Source organism: Podarcis erhardii (assembly GCF_964252035.2).
Source record: "Podarcis erhardii genome assembly, chromosome: 12".
Classification (NCBI taxonomy): Eukaryota; Metazoa; Chordata; class Lepidosauria; order Squamata; family Lacertidae; genus Podarcis; species Podarcis erhardii.
In genome coordinates this window covers 39,423,759-39,443,135 of record NC_138513.1, presented here as the reverse complement: position 1 = coordinate 39,443,135, position 19,377 = coordinate 39,423,759, and the positions used below count along the sequence as shown (strand labels likewise).

General features: G+C 41.1%; 2 protein-coding genes across 5 annotated transcripts in view; one reads left to right on the top strand and one right to left on the bottom strand.

The window, feature by feature from the left end:
- NPHP3 (nephrocystin 3) overlaps positions 1-19,377 on the top strand; it is a 235,347-nt gene that overhangs the window by 116,845 nt on the left and 99,125 nt on the right. The gene's annotated exons all lie outside the window — the stretch shown is intronic.
- DNAJC13 (DnaJ heat shock protein family (Hsp40) member C13) overlaps positions 1-19,377 on the bottom strand; it is a 64,839-nt gene that overhangs the window by 11,829 nt on the left and 33,633 nt on the right. For all 3 annotated transcript variants that reach the window (XR_014161513.1, XM_081881825.1, XM_081881826.1), the window contains 23 exons: positions 17,950-18,053; positions 17,705-17,864; positions 16,476-16,538; positions 15,471-15,572; positions 15,178-15,282; positions 14,137-14,339; positions 13,790-13,874; positions 13,489-13,643; positions 13,060-13,105; positions 12,177-12,331; positions 11,767-11,968; positions 10,570-10,685; positions 9,893-9,971; positions 8,118-8,253; positions 7,293-7,477; positions 6,665-6,739; positions 4,951-5,070; positions 4,347-4,526; positions 3,655-3,822; positions 2,854-2,967; positions 1,241-1,357; positions 528-705; positions 194-285 (listed from right to left, as the gene is read on the bottom strand). Coding sequence is in view for 2 of the 3 variants with exons in the window: in XM_081881825.1 (XP_081737951.1) it covers positions 194-285; positions 528-705; positions 1,241-1,357; positions 2,854-2,967; positions 3,655-3,822; positions 4,347-4,526; positions 4,951-5,070; positions 6,665-6,739; positions 7,293-7,477; positions 8,118-8,253; positions 9,893-9,971; positions 10,570-10,685; positions 11,767-11,968; positions 12,177-12,331; positions 13,060-13,105; positions 13,489-13,643; positions 13,790-13,874; positions 14,137-14,339; positions 15,178-15,282; positions 15,471-15,572; positions 16,476-16,538; positions 17,705-17,864; positions 17,950-18,053 (2,940 nt within the window). In the remaining variant the exon portion in view is untranslated. The remainder of the gene's footprint in view (positions 1-193; positions 286-527; positions 706-1,240; positions 1,358-2,853; positions 2,968-3,654; positions 3,823-4,346; positions 4,527-4,950; positions 5,071-6,664; positions 6,740-7,292; positions 7,478-8,117; positions 8,254-9,892; positions 9,972-10,569; positions 10,686-11,766; positions 11,969-12,176; positions 12,332-13,059; positions 13,106-13,488; positions 13,644-13,789; positions 13,875-14,136; positions 14,340-15,177; positions 15,283-15,470; positions 15,573-16,475; positions 16,539-17,704; positions 17,865-17,949; positions 18,054-19,377) is intronic.

The following is a 19,377-nucleotide window of genomic DNA, read 5'->3' as shown; positions in this document are numbered from 1 at the left end:
TACAGTATTTTGATGTCCTGCACTTCATTCTCTAGCTACAAAGCCCAAAACCAGAATTGTTACTGCCTGAGTGTAAAATAACGTCCTTACATTTGTCATAAAAGTGAACACCGCTTTGATTAATCTACACAATATATTCCAAAGTAAATTACTTTTTCCTGTGGCAAGAAACTTTTATCACTTTGGTTTTTACCTCCAGAGCCAGCTGTTGGACTTGACCAGCTCCGTGGACACGCAGAAGGGAGAAGATTAACTTAAAGTGACCTATGCATTCACATTCTGAACCTGCGTGGAGAAAGACAGCTGTTATGGTTAAAGTGGATGAAACTAAGGCACTTACTTTCAAGCAAAGCTATCTTAAAAACATTTTTTAAATACCCCCCCCCCACACACACCTTAATCAGCTTAAACAGCCATTTTAGTTTGGTGATAAGCTGTACGACTAAGCATTCATCTAAAACATCCAAAATCTAAAGTGAGGTTTCGTTCGACAGGAATGTTTAAGGTGTACAACATGTCTCGCTTACCTGGGTTGTGTTTTATTACATTTCTCAGAGCCTCCAAGGCCATCTCAACCCTTCTGAGCCTCTCTCCATGCTGGTTTGACTCCACCTTCCCTGTGTGAGTCATGGCCATTAAAGTATGAAGGTACTGGGCTTGTGAGCCTATATAATCCAAGAGGCTTGCAGCAAATGATTTCGGAAGCTGTAGGGTAACAAGCAAGAAGGAAAAATAAAAAGATAGCTAGGAAATAAACATTTTGTTGTGGCTGCTTAACACAGTGTATCCATATTTTACAAACTATTTACAATTAAGGGATGAACAATCAAATGCTCTATCAGGATACATCACCAGTAGTAGTGTTTCAGCTTCATGTAGCAAGGCTTCCTCACAAGATTATAACAAAGGAAGGGTAAGACTGCTATATAAAAGTCTGGGAAGTTCTATAGTATAGGGTTACTCCATTCTGAAAACATTTCTTTCCCAATGTTTGAATTTTTTAACAAAGGAAGAGCTATAACAAACATGTAACAAAATTCAGAGGGAACGGATATAGATCCTCTGAATGTATCTGCTGTGTTGATGATTTACTGAGAACAAATTAGTACATCCTATATTTTGACAAGGAAAGGAGCTTCAATATCTAACATGTTTCATATTGGTATGCAAAGAAAAAGAAAAGGGATTAACAAATTTAAAACCAAAAGACTTCACCAAATAGCAAGAAGTAGAATCTTACCTCCAGTTGGAATGTGGGGACTTCATTGTAAACTCTAACAAAAATCTCTCCTACAATAAGCTCTTTTGCATGATCGCTGAAGATGAATTCAGATCCATAGCTTTTATCACAGTCACCCTTTAGAAAGCAAAAATCAATTGACTATATTTGCAGCTTCCCATAAGCCGAATGGACGCAAAAGCAGTACAATCCCCCAATATGAATTGTCTACTTTAAGCTTGGAGACATGAAGCGGGGACAGAATTTGATTTCAGTTCTCATTTACTGTGCAAGAAAAGGCTAGAAATGTAAGCAGGTGAAGGTAGGAGGAGAGTTGGCCAGCACTTGGGAAGATATCTATTACTTCTGTCCTTTCCCATGGCTGTTGCTAATTCCTGCACAGGTTGGACTTTAACCCTCAATCATCTTTTAACACGTGTGGTGCTACAACAGGAATCCTGCAACCAAAAGCAGGCTGGTTTGAAATCGTTCTTTTACCCCCCAGTTGCAGAACTAGAATACGTATGACAATCGTACTCAGCTACAAGCGATTGCCAAAGAAGAAGAAGATGCTAAGCAACACCTGAGCTGTACTACTGGCAAAGACAGAGCTCTCGATCACTCAATTGAGGGCAAATATCTAGGGAAAACAAGTCACCCCTCAGCCCCTTGTACTGCTTCAACATATTCTCCATCCAGAGCAACATGAAATGCAACAAAGGGGGATAAAGGAATCAGGAAAAACTGTCTCCTCCACCTTTACCAGAAAGAGCCTCTCCTGGTTTTAGGTCATGTCTGAACTGAAGGAGCCTTTCTGTTCACTGATAGCGAATTAGGATCAGAGTTATTTACATATGCTGTTGTTAAAGGATGCTGTTTACAACATGAGACCATAAATGGAGAAATGAGGGGATGAAATCTATAAATCCCACAGGAGGACACCAAACGTTTGTGGCTTGGTACAGTGGTACCTCGAGTTACAGTGGTGCCCCGCAAGACGAATGCCTCGCAAGACGAAAAACCCGCTAGACGAAAGGGTTTTCCGTTTTTCAAGGCGCTTCGCAAGACGAATTTCCCTATGGGCTTGCTTCGCAAGACAAAAACGTCTTGCGAGTTTTTCCCCTCCCCCCCTTTTTCTAAGCCGCTAAGAGCCGCTTAGCCGCTAATAGCGCTAATCCGCTAATAGGGATGCTTCGCAAGACGAAAAAACCGCTAGACGAAGAGACTCGCGGAACGGATTATTTTCATCTTGCGAGGCACCACTGCACATATGCTTCAGGTTACATACGTTTCAGGTTACAGACTCTGCTAACCCAGAAATATTACCTCAGGTTAAGAACTTTGCTTCAGGATAAGAAGAGATATTGCATGCCGGTAGCGCAGCAGCAGCAGGAAACCCCATTAGCTAAAGTGGTGCTTCAGGTTAAGAACAGTTTCAGGTTAAGAACAGACCTCCAGAACGAATTAAGTTCTTAACCCGAGGTACATTAAAAGAAGCTGGCCGTGTGGCTTTTGTACACCTCGGTTTAATGATTCTGAAAAATGCAGCCACAAGAATTGCTTGCTGCTTCTTTCAGTTCCCTGCCTCAGAAACTCCCAACTAGCCAGCCCGACAATTTGAAAAAGTGCCTCACTCTTTTAATCATGCTTTCCTGCTGAGATTCCAAGAACTCGAGGAGTTCAGCTCTTGTCCGATTGTTCCAAATAAGGTATGGGCTTTCTGTGTTGCTGTTCAGCATTTTCAGAATCTAGGTTAAGAAACAGTTATGGCAAAACAGATTTAAATGCAACACAAGTATTTCATTTTTTCTACAGCATCTACATCTGACCAGCTTAATACCACTACAAGACCACTGTAACCCTTCTAGCTTTCTCAATGTGCAAGTTATTTCCTCTTTTTTGTTCTTTAACACGAGTCTATTTGGAATTAGCTCTTAAAAACTCCAGCTCTGGCTTGATGCATACTTTATGATTTCAAGCGCTACAGAAGTAATCTGAAACGGTCTCTATCCTGCAGCTATTGAGTGCAGCAAGCACTGTTTCTCTCTTCTGTTTGTGCTCTCACACACACAAATATTCCTGGTTTGCCATATTCAATAGTCACTCAAACATACTGCAGCAGCAATATCATGCGAAATAGCCCTTAGTATCTGGCAAGAAAGACACGACAAGTTAGAAATAGTAGGATGACTACTGTACAAATCCACACATCTCTATTAACACTCCACTATCTTAAACAAAAATCCACTGGCTGCAACACAGAGAACTGAAGGTGCTCGCAAGTACCTCAATCAAGACTCCTTTTCTAAGACACTAAAGGCTGTATAATTTTCTTTGTTGCCATTACTACATTTTCATACTGAACTTACATGCTCAGCATACTTGTCAAGAAAAGCGGAAAAACATTAACGTGGGTATTAAAAATGTTCTTGTACCTCGGCAGGATTGACCACAGCAAGTTTTCTTGCAATGTAAGGCGTCAGCATGCCTGCAAGACTTTTTCTGATGGTTGGGTTTTCAGGCGTAGCTTGTTCTCCGGGAAGATATCCGCCAAGACGGCTCAAAGCAAGGAGGCTAAGCTTTGCAAGAGTATTGGCTACTTCCTGTTAGCAGAAAATAGGGAATCAATCTCATGCATAGATTTTCTGAGTAGATGAAGAAACAAGACCACCACTCCTTCACAAGCAATACTGCAAAATAAAATGGTCACAACTTGCAAAAATGTCATTGCCCAATTTGGGGCGACTGTCACTTGCCATTGTGTCTCCTTATATGCCACTGTGCACTATTCAAGAGGGTTCTCTAACTCTCTAGAGAGGCTTTTTGGGTGCTGCAGAGGGGTGTGTTGTTGTTTTTTAAGAATATAAAGAAATTCCCTTCTTCAAACTTCCTCCTCTCTTTGGATCAAAGCTTGGCACAAGCAAGCACAACTGACCTTGAGAATGTCATTTGAACCACACAGAAAAGGCTACAACACACATGCAAAGTTTTACCTAAAAGCGCAGCACATTAAGCAATGTGCTTGATTTTAAGATAATGACTGTAAGTTCCTACAGCCATCTTAGAAATGCTGCTCAGGATATATTTAAAGTACAGCAGTCTATTCACAGTTCCTTATTATCATTACCTGCTGATTGGAATCTTCACTCTTCTGAATCCCACTCTCTTCTAGTGTGTAATCATAGTTGAAGATGTAGCCGAGCAAATACCACAGAACTCCAGCTTGAAACAGGTGTGTCTGTAGCCAGTAGTCCACAGCAAAGGAGCTGACACACTCGACCCCTAGGGAAGCCACGCGGGGAATGTTCTGAGTAGGAAAGAAAACATTTGCTTTGGGTGAGAAGTGGTTCAGTTCAGCAGGAACGAGACAAGCGGTGTTTCTGACGTAAAAATGACAAAATGCAATAGTGGCATGTTCTTCACACTTTTTGTTTCTTGCTTCTGCAGTGTAGCGCTTTAATCACATTACAGAATAGGGTAAACAGAATAAATAAGAATATAATAGGGTAAACAGAAGGATTGTGTCTGTACATTCCTTTGGACAATGTGCAAACAAAACTGTCTACATGCCCCAAGAAGCCTCATGTGAACTGGGGCTCTGACCGGAAGTTCTACAGCTTTCAAAAGGAAGGAAATAGGCCCAATTGATTTCATCCACTTAATGGACACTCCTGAGGTTCTACAGAAATGGGAGGCTAGAAAAGAAAGATAGGCGTCATACAAGGGCTTACCTTGCCATAATACAGTACTCTGCAAAGATCCTTGATGATATTTGGCATTTCAGTTATTTTCTCTCTGCAATCTTCAAATTGGGCCGCCACACTGTAACATTTACTTACATGCCCACACACCTATTAAGTGAAAAAATGCGAAGTCATATGGCATTGGGACAGTGTATAATAAGATGCACTACAAATATACACACTTCAGAAGTTGAAAAGGAATGATAAAGAGCTCCCTGGAAGGAAGACAAAGCACTGTCATTTGCCAAGTGATTACCGTATTTTTTGCACCATAACACTCACTTTTTTCCTCCTAGAAAGTAAGGGGAAATGTCTGTGCGTGTTATGGAGGGAATGCCTATGGGTGGCGGGGGGGATCTGCTGCAGTCATGAGCAGAGGATCCATGGTTCCCCTTCCTTCCCTCCTCCGTGGCTCGCTTTGAAACAGCAAAGCGGGAGAAGAGCCGCTGAGTGGGGAGGAGAGAGGGACAGAGAGCCTGCTTCTTTAAAGGAGCAAAGCAGGAGAGGAGAGGAGCCGCTTACACTCGTGTCCTGTCCGGTTGGTTCCTTTAAAGCAAGCAGGCTCTCTGTCCCCCTCTCCTCCCCACTCAGCTCGCTACATAGCAGCAAAGTTTTTCAGCTTGCTAAGCCAGGGATGAGCGGGGAGGAGGAAGAAAAGCAGAGCCTGCTTGCTTTAAAGGAGCAAAGCGGGAGAGGAGAGGAGCCTTCTCCCCTTAAACCCCTCTCCTGCATTATTAGCAGCATCCTTCTCCACACACCCCATGCGTGCTCCTTGTCCCTTGAGTGCTTTTCCTTCCCTCCCCACTTAAAATGTGGTTACAAAGCACGGATCCACATGGATCCTCAGGATTTTTGCACTGGGTCACCCCAAATTCACCATTAGATCACATTGCATGTCCATGGCTACAGCTTGCACCAAAAAAAATCATGCACCCACTGTTGCTTGGGGCCGCAGTGGTGCAAAAACGTGGTTACAAAGCATGGATCCACATGGATCCTCAGGATTTTTGCATTGGGTTACTCCAAACTCACTGTCAGATCACATATCTGTGGCCACAGCATGAACCACAAAAATCATACATCCACTGTTTCATTTAGAATATTTTTTTTTCTTGTTTCCCTCCTCTAAAAACTATGTGCGTGTTATGGTCGGGTGCGTGTTATAGAGTGAAAAATACGGGTACTTCTTTCAGTCTTGTGAAGCATTGTTACTTCTTTTCAATTTATGAAGTGTCTAATGTTGGCACCAGGAAAGGGCTGTGGCAAAATGGGAAAATGGTAAGGTGCACATTTTGCATGTGGAAGTTCTCAGGTTCAGTCTTTGGTATCTCCATCGTTAAAAGAAACTATGCTTTAATGAGAATAAGCAGAATGCTGGTACGCACCACTGAAATTGCAGGTGCTTTCTTCCTCCCCTGTTGCTGCTGTACCACCCAAAAAAAGGCATAGCTTCTTGTGTTATCCGAGCCTAGACTGGTGGTTTCTTTCTCTCCAAACCAACCATGAGCAGGTAGCCAATGTTTGCTCTTATTCACATTAAACCATAGTTTATTTTATCTACAGTTTTAATATGATGTGAGAACCATGTTAGTGGTTAGACAGAAAAGTTGCCTGAATCTGGTCTCCTATGGCCAGTTCACATTTTAGTTCACATTCACACATATGCTAAATCCTCCATTACTGGATTATTTTGAACACTTACCTGAACTGACATATCATCTGGCTTACTAAAGTGTGTCAGGACAGCAACACAGCGATTAAAAGCCTCTTGCAGAATCTGTGGGGATAGACAGACATGTTTTCCCCCTGAACACTGTCAGCTGCAAAAGTTGAAACCATTGTTCTCATATAGAAATATTTCTCTACAAATTTTTGGATGCCATTTTAAAGCCACAATGTAAAATTTAATACTTCAAATGCCTACTTGTGAGAGAAAGAAGTTTAAGTATTCTAAGCCAAACCAATAATCTGAAATTATCTTGAGTAATATTAATAACATTTCTTAGAAGCCCAGTTATTGTTTCTTTTGCTTGATATTAAGTTAGAAGTTAATATTTGTTTTTTTTTTAATAACAATCTACTTGCTTATTCTTAGGAAAATTAAGCTAAATACATGAAATATTCAGCATTGGTTATGCAAGCTTACAGAATAGTCAGCAACCGCAGTTCTAGATAGCTAGAAAATATGAGGGAAAACTAGCTTTGCAGACAACACCCAGCCAAAAAGGGTTATTAAAATGCATTTTGCAAACAAGAGCTTAATAGAAAGGATGCAAAGAATAAAACTCACTCTCTGCAAAACACAACCCAGAGGAAGATTTTGAGCCTACCTCAATACCGTTCTCTCTTCTTAGTTCTTCTGCATTAAGTGCCGAGCAGTTGACAGTGTAGAAAGCTAACTCAGTAGCAGCAGGCAACAGGGGAGATTCTTTGGAGAACAAGAGGTCGTCTGAAGTTTCTATTGTGATTGTCTTAATCAACATGGGGTAGCCTGCGTATTTATAAGGCTTCAAATCTTGAAAAGAAAAGAATGCCAAGAGTCAACATTCACATGTGAATCAGTCTCACGGTGACACTTATTCTATACCAAACAAATTATTTTAAGGTTTCTTACTTCAAAGGCCAACAACACAGGAGAAAGGAGGGTCTGAGAAGTGTAACACAGAATGCACGAAACGAATTAGCTACTTCAGAACAAGTAGGAGAGATTCTGGGCAGCTCCTTGGGCAGTATACAGGTGAATCTGAGCAGCATTTGGAAAATGGGATGTCAAGGCTCTGTTTTGAATGCAAACTTTCTGCTTTAGAACAAGTCCTAGGTTTTCTACCAACAAAGGTCCACCTATTAATCAGTGGAGACGGATTGATTTTAAATTGCTGGAAAAAGTGTATTCACTGCATTCAAATAAAGGTCCATTTTGGACTTGACTGTAGCCTCCAGAAGTAAGTACAGGGGCCTCCCCTCCTTCAGAAATCCACTCTCCAACAAAACCAAGGTGATGCACCTGAGAAGGTAGAGCTTGATAGTTTGCCACATGATTTGTATCAGTTGCAGCCAGTGAGTTGCCAAATAGGCCCAAAGTTTTCAATAACACATAAATGAGATTTAATATTTCACAAAACAAAATTATGTCTTCAGATGCTAAGTGTAATTACCATCTTTGTGTCTGTTGAAAAGGATGCTTTGAGCTTTCAAAATTAGAATTATGTTCTCAGGATCTGGACCATCCACCACTTTGGCTGACTTTGTACACAAAAACTCATACGCTTTATTCACCTTTTCAAACATATCCTGCAAATACAATGCACGTAAGGAAGCAGGTATGAATCCAATCTCAAAATAAATCAGCTGATGTTGCAAAAGAAACAGGTCAGGATTTTAAGAAAGACTGTCTTCTACTACATAATCTTCAAAGACACTGTTCTAATTTTGAGCTATTTTAATGTTTTTCTGACTTTTATACCATACCCTTCTCTGAAAAGTCCTACACACACACACACACACACACACACACACACACACACACACACTAGGACAACAGAGTTAACAAGAAACGTAAGTACAACCTATTCAGAACAGCCACGTGTACAGACAGCATCGTACACAGTATTCCAGTATTTGGCTAAGGATTACTTAATGTAAAGAAGGGATGAGACCTGCAGTCAGATTTCCCCTCCCAACCTTAAGTTGTACAGCAGGAAGGGAAAGGGTCTTTGAAGTTGTGCAAATTGTGCAATTACGACTTCTTCCCTCACAATCAGATCAAAGCAGAGGGAGAAATTAACAGACCCGTATTCCTGGCAGATGTGCTAAAAGTAGTCCATACAATTTTGGGCATGCAATTACATTTTGAAATTTGGGGCTGATGGGAAGTTTTGCTTCTGCACACGACTCTGGCAAAACCATTTTAAGCTGAGACATTCCTTCATCACCCTAGAATGTTCAGTTCACATTGAGTTCATGAGACATTGCATCCTGACCTGTTCTTAGTGTTCGGTTGACCACATCTACAGATGAATGCTATATATTAATCACTAGTAATAGTTTAAGTCTTGCTATATCAATCACTAGTAATAGTTTAATAAGGAGGTTTTCACGCCTGTCCAATTCTGTGTTCCCTTTCCCAGCCTTTGGTCTATTGATGATTGATGCCTGTGTGCAACCCTTGTATTGTATTTGTGTTAACCAATCAGCAACAAGCACATATGTGACAATGCTGTAATATTCAATAAAAGGGACTTCCCGAGACATGCTCGGGAGATGCCTCCCATATGACACTTGTCATTCGTCTGTCGTTTATTTCAACCCAACAGGGGCTTAAAACAGTTGCGGTTAAGGGCTTCCAGTTCAGCGATGTGCTGACTTCATTTACATTCCTCTGCCGGGATTACAGAGATTTGCCACATTTGCACAGAAAGGACAGATAAAAGGGGCATTGGGAGAGCTATTTCCCCCCACAAGAAAATGGAAGGTGAAACTTGAATGGAGTTACTAAAAATGAAATTTATGCCTCTGTTACCATGGGAAACAGGTGTGTGTGTGTGTGTGTGTGTGTGTGAGAGAGAGAGAGAGAGAGAGAGAGAGAGAGAAAATGATTGTGTGTGGGCCTGGCAACTTCCACTACTGGAATGTTATGGGGTCCATAACTCAAAACTGTTTCCCCTTTCTGATGTAAAAATATATATATTTAAGAGCTTTAGCAAACAAACAGTTGCACTTCTATTATGCAGGAATTTGTGCACAAATGGGCTGTCCTGATTACATAAAAGGAGTGACTCTGCACATTTGAACAAATGAACACTTGAACCTGCTCCCCACACTGCAGTACTTGGGGTAGATCCATGTATACAGTAGAGAGCCTGTGCTCAGACACCAGATCAGACCCAATACATCCTATAGGCATAATATATATTTAATACATAGCACTTACTCGACCTTCTGGATTCTTGTCAGGGTGGTATTTCTGGGCCAGTCTGAAATAAGCCTTCCTGATTTTGCTCTCATCGTGCCTGTCAGATACATAAAGAATTTGCTTACCTAGGATTCAATATGCTGTCATTCAGTCAGGGGTGGTGGTGGAATATAACATAGATTTCAAACTAAACTCTGGCAGAGGTTATTTTGAACGGCAGATTTTAGGTCACTTTCCAAAGCACGTTTTATGAGTTAGCTACATATGTTATCCATAAGATCTAGGCCAGTCTGTCTCTTATTTAATGCTGAGTAGGGGTGGCAGCGCTAATGGTGCATTTTCAGTGACTTTTCAGCACTGCCAGTGTGACAATAGCAAGGCCTGTGTAAACTATTATGCCAATCTGGTCTTCGAAACTGGATTCCCCCGCATCCTCTCTGCACACTGCTATGTGGGCTCCTGCGCTTTAGTTAACCGATATGCCTCCAAATCAAAAGGTCAGGCTGGTTTGAAATAGAGGGGCTCCAATGCTGAACCATTATACTATTGTTCCTGTACAAAACTTCAGCCATGCCAGCTGTTCTTCCAGTTCTAGAACTTAATCAGAGGGCAACTAAGTTTAAATGATGCAAGATACAATAGCTAAGGGTCATTTATATTAAAATGTCAGTGGAACCGAAGAGCATATAACTTACTGTCCTTGTCCCTTTGGAAGATGGAGAACTTCATAAGCGTCATCTATTGACATTGTGGGTGCCTTCTTATCCACCTCCTTCTTCCAAGCATCTAGGGTATCTTTTAAGAGTTTAACCTGGGCAGGGTGGTGGGGAGACAGAAAATTCCAAATGAGTTCCTCTAATGTAACTTCCAGATCTTCCCGGGGGGGGGGGGAGGGGGAGATAGCTGCTATTACTCAGTCACCTAGGCCCTCCTCTCTATTAGAAAACCTGCAATATAGGAGTTTTATCTCTTATATTTGAAAATTTGAACACACTCCTTTACTTATTTTAATTTCATTGATGCTTTAACAGTAAATTGGTACATCCATTTCACAATAATCTTCATTATCCTCGTTTTTATTCTGATTATATATGCTGTGATCTTTTCTGTGAACCGCCCTGGGACTTCCAGGTATAGGGCGGTATATATACTCAATAAATTAAATAAATAAATAAATAAATAAATAAATAAATAAATAATACATTATTCGACTTTCCCACCCCAGCCCTCCCATGGGTTCCCTTTTACTCTTAGCTGTGATACGCATCTTTCTCTACCTTCTAATTAATTTAGCTGCTGTTCGTCGATCTAGTCCTACTTGGGAGATTTATGAAACTGTTATAATTCTTTAAACAATCTCCAAAGTTTTCCCACTCCTCTCTTATGGTATGTTCATCCTGGTTTCTTATCTTTGGAGTCAGCATCACCAACTCCACATATTCTATTAACCTATTCTGCCAATCCTCTTTTGTTGGACTGTTTTTATCCTTCCACAGTTGTGCATAGGCTATTCTGGCCGCAGCAGTTGCATAAAGAGCAAGATTTAATGCATTCTTAGGCATCTCACCCTCTATCACACCCAAAAAGAACATCTCGGGGGGGGGGTTGGGTGGGGGGGGATGTCAACCTCAGCATCTTTTTTATTTCTGTGTATATCATCTCCCAATATCCCTTAGCTTTCTTACATCCCCACCACATTGGACACGCTCCTTTGTTTAAACTTAACTGGCTTTGAAACTGTATACTTTAAAACAGAACTGTTAAGATCACGGCACACTCAAGATGCCAGTGAAGCAGTCATGGCTCTCGAGGTTCTTTGACCTATTTCCCCTTTTTATTTTTCAATTCTGCTTTGCTGCAGATTGAGGAAGAGTGCAAGACATTTGACTTACAGGGTCTTTAATTGGCCAGTCAGGAAACCGAAGTTTATCACAAAGATGCCTGAGGTAATAGATGTTACAAAACAGCTCGTTCTCCAGCTGAGGATAGTTGATTAGTGGTATTGGGCAGTACTGGTAAAGCGCTCTTGTGTTACTTTGAAGACGAGGGGTGAAGTCCGCAAGATGAGCAGCTATCTTCTCTATCATAAGGCGTCTGTGAATTGCAAAAAGGCATTTTGAAGCAAACAATCCCTAACGTTCTTCCAGATCACTAAACCATTAAACCTTGTTATCTGTGGCAAGTCACAAAGATATCAGATGAATTTAATTACAGTCAGAAAACTGGAAAAAAAAGGGGGGGGGAATACTAATGGGGGGGGGGGAAACAACTTCTTTTGCTGGAAGCGTATAAATCAAATTACCTCATTTCACTGCTCCAAATAGCTTCTGGAGTGTCGAATTCGCCCAAAAAAATTTCAGAAAATTTTTCTGGCTCATAGTTTTCCAAGTAACACACCATAGCTTCCGGCAGGATGTGCCCAAGAATGCTTCTCTGAACTATATCTTGTCCTTTCATCTAAAAAGAAGAAAATGGATGTAAGTGTGAAAATGAAATGAACACGCTTTTGCACATCTTTACCGGTTGCTTTTTTGATAATGGAGATATTAATTTTCACAAGCCACTATGTGCATCACAACTTGTAGAATCACAGAGTTGGCAGGGGGACCCTGAGGGCCATCTAGTCCAACCCCCTTGCAATACATGAAGAGTTAGAAGCCTCAGGCTTCATGCCTCTTTATTCCACCCTCTCCATAGTAAGTAAGTAAGTAGGTAAATTTTTATTTATACTCCGCCCTCCCCGGCCAAGACCGGGCTCAAGGCGGCTAACATCAAATATCAAATGAATTAAAACACAATCAAACTCTACATGGGGCTACCTTTGAAGGTGACCCGGAAACTACAACTAATCCAGAATGCGGCAGCACAACTTCCAATGCATTTAACGCTTAAGAGTTGTCTCCACATTCATCCCTACCAAAACTTCCTAACACTAAATTCAGCTACATATTTCCAACTGTTTGGTTAAACATTATTTAGCTAACAGCACAACAAACTTTTGTCAATTTGCCTTTTAAAAGGATCCAGCACATTCTGAAGACAGAGAGAGTTGTTTCAGAGAGCAACAAGACCCCCCCCCAACAGACATTTTCGCTGTTTAAATGCTTATACTTAGCACATACTTGGAACTGACTTGTTTTGTTGGAGCACTGCCAGTTTGTTTTGTAATATTAATTGCCGCTTACCTCTTCAGACTTGAAGGCCTGCTTCGAATGTGTATACTTCAAAAACCTAGAAAATAATTCATCTTTGTTACATATATACTTTTAGCTCAATGGCATGAGCTCAGCATGCAGGTTAATGGGACTATAAAACTTGCACCTGCCCTCTAACCCCTCTGATCCTTGGGCTCTCACCAGCCATCTAGCACTAAATACAGCGCCTGGGACTCTCTCTTCATCAAACGACCCCTCACTATCACCATTATACAATGTAGCCTGGTTTCTTCAAGGTCGTCCAGAGAGGGAAAGTGTAAAACGATTTTATCACTTAACATCTTTCGGAAACGAATGCAATATCCTTTGCATTTACACTTAGCTGGTGTGAAACTCTATGTTATGTTCACTCTATGTTTACTTAAACATACAACAGATGCTAAACATTATTGCTTTCACCTTGCAACGGGGAGCACGTTGGAACCGGTATACATCATGATGAAGAAGAATACTCCACTGAGGTAAAGGCGAGGTAGTTGTGGGTTGTCTTGCATGATGTAGAAAAGCAATATGGCCACTTTCTCAACAAGAATGGGATCAAAGGTCAGCAGCAGCTGCAATGCAATAAACAACAACAACATGGTTTTAAACTGTGCATTTCGGATTAGGGCTACTGCTCCCAATCAAAGTTCCAAAAAAGCAAAATATGCTGAAAAGCAAGCAACCTAAATCTTGACCATCAGACTGCAGATCAGCTTACCTGAATGATGTGAGGGAGGCAAGTGCTGTCTGAAAGGAGCCTCTTCACTCTGGGCAAAGGCCTTATGATGGCATTATCCTGATCTCTGAAAGGGAAGAGGTTTCCCTAATCAGTGTTTGACGTGCACAATGGCCAGCTTGTGTTGTAAAACAGGGTTACCCTCAAAGTGGTTGATACAGACCTGCTTGGGTCGATGGAACTGTGTAGGGGGTGAATAAAGGCTATGGGTGTTTGTGTGAAAAGAAAACCACAGAACTGTAGAGTTGGTAAGGACCCCAAGGATCATCTAGTCCAACCCCCTACCTTCCCAACTCCCCACCTACCCAACTTCATTGTTTACACCTTACCTACTGGGGAAATAGCTACACATTGTGACAAGCATGTTGAGGATAAGTGTAGCAAGGTCCGTCTCATTCAACACAGCTTGCCCAGTGGCAAGTAGACACCATTTCAGCTGAGGGATAACTTGCAGCGGACGCCATCCATCCATGCCCTGGGCCCAGCACCTGGTTTTGGAAGTCAATACCCCTTTGGTCCACAGTTCCTGCATCTATTATAGAAATGGATTGCCACAGAGAAAACAGAAAGCCATAATGCAGTTGTCTCTTTTAAACTATGTCTTTAGAAGTTGTGCTGAAGGCACTTTCATTCTGACACTACCATACCCTTTAAACAACCCATCCCTAGATAGCATATCAAGGCACCACAGAATTTTAGCAAACCTAAGAACTTTTGACCCAACCAAAATGGGCAATCAAAGAGGTTATGTTTGAGGCCACAAATGGAAGACATTTGCAATGCAATAGTGCCAAATGACTAAGAGTACTAAGTTTTTAAAAAGCAGTTGCTAGCAAATGCGCAGTACAAAAAAAAAAAACCAAGAGCCAGTCAGGAAGAAATTGTAACATCCATTTGGTGCACTCTGCCAGCCATTCTTTGTCCAATTCTCCCAGTTCTGCAGGCCCAAATGAAGGGATTAATGGGAGCTGCTCCACCTTCAGGGAATTGTCAACCAAGAAGTGGGACATTTCCACTCCAAAGCAAACCATACAAACCACACAGCATGTGCTGGCTCTGAAATTATACCTGTTATTTGTGGAAGCTGAAATTCCCAAGAACAACAATGACCAAATGAGATAGATCTATAAGCACATCCTTTCCTCAAGTGTTACAGGGGCATGCCGTAACACAGCCTTTCTCAACCTGGTGCGCTCCTGAAATGCTGCTCTGAAACTCCCTGATCATTGGCCATGTTGGCTGGGGCTGATGGAGCGAGAGCCCCAAATATTTGAGGAGCACCAGAGTGAGGAAGCTTGCTCGAACAACGTTCTGCTTTTTGTGTTCGTTACCTTTGACTCAAAAGGCACAACCGCCACTTGAAAAGTTACCTCGTTAAAGCTGTAAGGACCACTCCTCTCTTTGTCTGCATTGCCAAAGTACCACTCTTTTTCACTCTCTCTCTTCATATCCGGTGATGCTTCAATTACATTGCTCTTAAAAACGGAAAACAAGAACAACCCCAATTAGAGTTAGAAACAACACACACGTGAACTATTTTCACAGCACTGAATGCTTCAATTTAAAGCTCATTTCATAGAAACAACAATGTGGCTAAGCAGCTTTTTAATAACCCACTCCTAAATTATATACATGGAAAGAAAAGAAACTAAAGATGTCCTACTTGCAACGGCACGGTTGCCCTACTTGTGTGCAGATGGGCGAGGGTAAGGAGGTCCACGAGGATCCGAATGCCATTTGAATCCATAAGCTCCTTGACATTTTTCTGCAAGAAAGGGAAAACAACGGTCACATGTGTTCAATTATAACATAAGATAACAAGATTAAGTGATTTAGTTAAGCACAATCCATTAACTTCATGCTACACAATTGCCTGGACAGGCTACTTAATAACACTAATTCACACAAATACATCAATTGATGTACAAACAAATACGTCAGAACCTTTAAAATTAGCACACACTTATAAAAATCACAGCTGTTCAATATTAGTGATTCAAAGGATAACAAACTAGAGTGGCTTATGATTTTCCAACCAAAAGTATCATATCCTTTGTGAGATAAGAAAAATGTTGGGTGGAAGTGAAGTTACAGGGAACCAGGCAGAGGGCCTTCTTGACAGTGGCACCCTCCCATCAGATGTCAAGGAGATAAAGAACTACACAACTTTTAGAAGATATCTGAAGGAAGCCTGTATTGGGAAGTTTTTAATGCTTGACATTTTATAAATTTTAAAATTTTGCTGGATGCCGCCCAGAGCGGCTGCATAAACCCAGCCAGATGGGCAGGGTATAAATAATAAAATTATTCTTATTATTATCTCCTTGTAAGACATATAATATCATCTCAGCAATTCAATATATCTAATGACATGGTTATTAATCAAAATTGTAATATCTCCTCCAATTCCATAACACAAATGAAAGAGAGTGGCAAGATGTTTGGAGAAGGAGGCATGAACATGAAATTTATTACAGTCAGAGACCAGCTTGTGAAACACAAATGGAACTATAATCCCAATAGCAAAACAAACATTTAAAACAATATACAACAATGGATTTGAGAAGGAGGCATTTATGAGCACCCCAAGCTACAATAAATACTGCTGTGCGTGTATTTAAATTTATTAAAAATGGCACAATTTATGCAGAAATGCGAGGTTGCTCACCTTGTTGAGAATCAGCTTGTTAAGGAACACTATCAATCGGTCCCGCTCAAGTCTATCAGTGCACTAGAGAAAAATAAAAAACATTTTTAAATAGGAAAAAGTCTGAGAAATGTGCTTCAATGTTATCATTTGTTTGTTTGTTTGTTTATTTATTTATTTATTTATGATGAAATATGCTGCTATATTGAAGGTGCAATTATCCTCTTATCTCCAAGATCTGTAAGCAAAACTAAACACTCATCTATTGTTATACTATCAGTGCTAGAAAGTGATCTACTAAAATGTGGATGTACAAAAGCAGAGCAGATCTACAGCTCAAACCAGAACTGAAGCAACCATAGGGATTGCTCAAAAATGTACCATTTTAGCTCCTTTATTTTACTGCTCACAAGTCTAAAGTGTAACAGTCAAAAAAGGATCAACACAGATGTGTCGCTTGACCAGGCAGAACACGAAAAGCTTGTCATTTTTTTTATACTTAAAAGTTTACACTGTTTGTTTAGCTTCCTTAAAAGTTGAAGGTGCAAATGCTACAGTTGATCACATCCACTCTAAAGTAACTCAGAAAGGTTCAGTAAATTATAAAATTCTCAAAATAAGTATTTTTTTTTAAAAAAAACTTTGTTCAAATACAAGTCTGAAGGACAAACCATAGGTCACTGACCATGTTCAGAAGTAGCATTATTGTGAACAAACCTACCTTTCTCCCAGACTCTCCCACAAGAATCTTTTGCTGAAGTTTGGCTTCAACACTAACTATGGTTTTAAAGCATAGCATTATAGCACAAACCCCAATTCAGACCAAAAAAAGAGAGTCAGAGTTCAGCAGGAGTTTCTGAAACTCCCCCAAGTCATGTAGGAGTGGGGAGAAACAGGCCAAACTCAGAGGAGGCTAGAATTAAACCATGACATCTCACCAGAGCAATCAGTGGTGTGCAGTGAATGTTTTCGTAGGGGAACAGTTAGGGGAAGAAACACTAGTTTGTAACGGCGATTTTTCAGGGGCGTGGAGCTGATGTCATGCCTGTGAGCATCGCACCTCCCTCCCTAAGTCAGGCAGAAGCTTCCTGGGATTTGGGAACGAGGCACCATGGGAACAATTAGGGGACTAGTCTAGTCCTCTTAGTCCAATGGCCACATGGCATTGTTAACTGAAATTCCAAAAAACAAACTTCAATATGCCTGCTCTGCTCTCCCAAACTGTATGCAGTAATTTAAAAAATGCTTACCCTCTCCAACATCCCTATAATATATTTAGTGTCGCTAAACGGGCCAATCTCCTCGTGGCATCTTCCATAAACAATGGCCAAGGCTTGCAAACAGAGGCATTTCATACTTATTTTAGGAGTGAGCAAGAAACGGTGATACAACTCATTGAAAAATTCATACCTGTAGGAAGAAAAAGGTAGAACAAAAGGTTTATTATGCAGAAAATTAAGGTTTCAGAGGGATTATTAAGATAACAGTAACTCACGATTTCTTTATCGCTCCACTGTCTTCACTTTCATCTTCTTCCAACAGCAATCTCAAGTAATAATCCCCGATTTTTATTTCATCCGACAGGCATTCATACTTCACCTTTTGAAGAATAAGATACAGGAAGTGAGCAAAAGTTTCTGACACTTGCTAAGGAATCAAGGTGTGTGGTGGGAGCATAACTTTTGAATGAAGTTCCAGAATCAACAAACCAGTCAGTTATAATAAGCTAAAACGTACAATGAAGAAAAACCCAGTGTGTAAGTAGCACCATACATAAATGAACCTCATCAACAGAGAGAGAATGAATTGTGTTTGTATGTGCCAGAAGATTAGCTTAAAATACTCAGTTTAAGATATTCAAGATAAGCTTTTCTAAAACACCTACGTTTCAGGCACTTTTTCTACACCTGGTAATAAATATGAAGTGTTTTTTGACTAAAATAGTCTGATAGATTTAAAACATTGCTTTCAAAGAGGACCCCAATTAACTGCATAAAAAAATATTACCGTATTTTTCGCTCTATAACATGCACCCGACCATAACACGCATGTAGTTTTTAGAGGAGGAAAACAAGAAAAAAAAAAATTCTAAACGAAACAGTGGATGTATTATTTTTGTGGTTCATGCTGTGGCCACAGACATGTGATCTGACAGTGAGTTTGGAGTAGCCCAATGCAAAAATCCTGAGGATCCATGTGGATCCATGCTTTGTAACCACGTTTTTGCACCACTGCGGTCCCAGGCAACAGTGGGTGCATGATTTTTTTGGTGCAAGATGTAGCCGTGGACATGCTATGTGATCTGATGGTGAATTTGGGGTGACCCAGTGCAAAAATTCTGAGGATCCATGTGGATCCGTGCTTTGTAACCACGGTTTAAGTGGGAGGGGAGGAAAAGAACTCAAGGGACAAGGAGCACGCGTGGGGTGGGTGGAGAAGGATGCTGCTAATGATGCAGGAGAGGGGTTTAAGGGGAGAAGGCTCCTCTCCTCTCCCGCTTTGCTCCTTTAAAGCAAGCAGGCTCTGCTTTTCTCCCTCCTCCCCGCTCATCCCCGGCTTAGTGAGCTGAAAAACTTTGCTATGTAGCGAGCTGAGTGGGGAGGAGAGAGGGACAGAGAGCCTGCTTGCTTTAAAGGAATCAACCTCTCCCGCTTTGCTCCTTTAAAGAAGCAGGCTCTCTGTCCCTCTCTCCTCCCCACTCAGCGGCTCTTCTCCCGCTTTGCTGTTTCAGAGCGAGCCACGGAGGAGGGAAGGAAGGGGAACCATGGATCCTCTGCTCACGACTGCAGCAGATCCCCCCGCCACCCTCCATTCCCTCCATAACACGCACAGACATTTCCCCTTACTTTCTAGGAGGAAAAAAGTGAGTGTTATGGTGGAAAAAATACGGTATTTGTAAATAAAGAGTATAGATGACAAACAC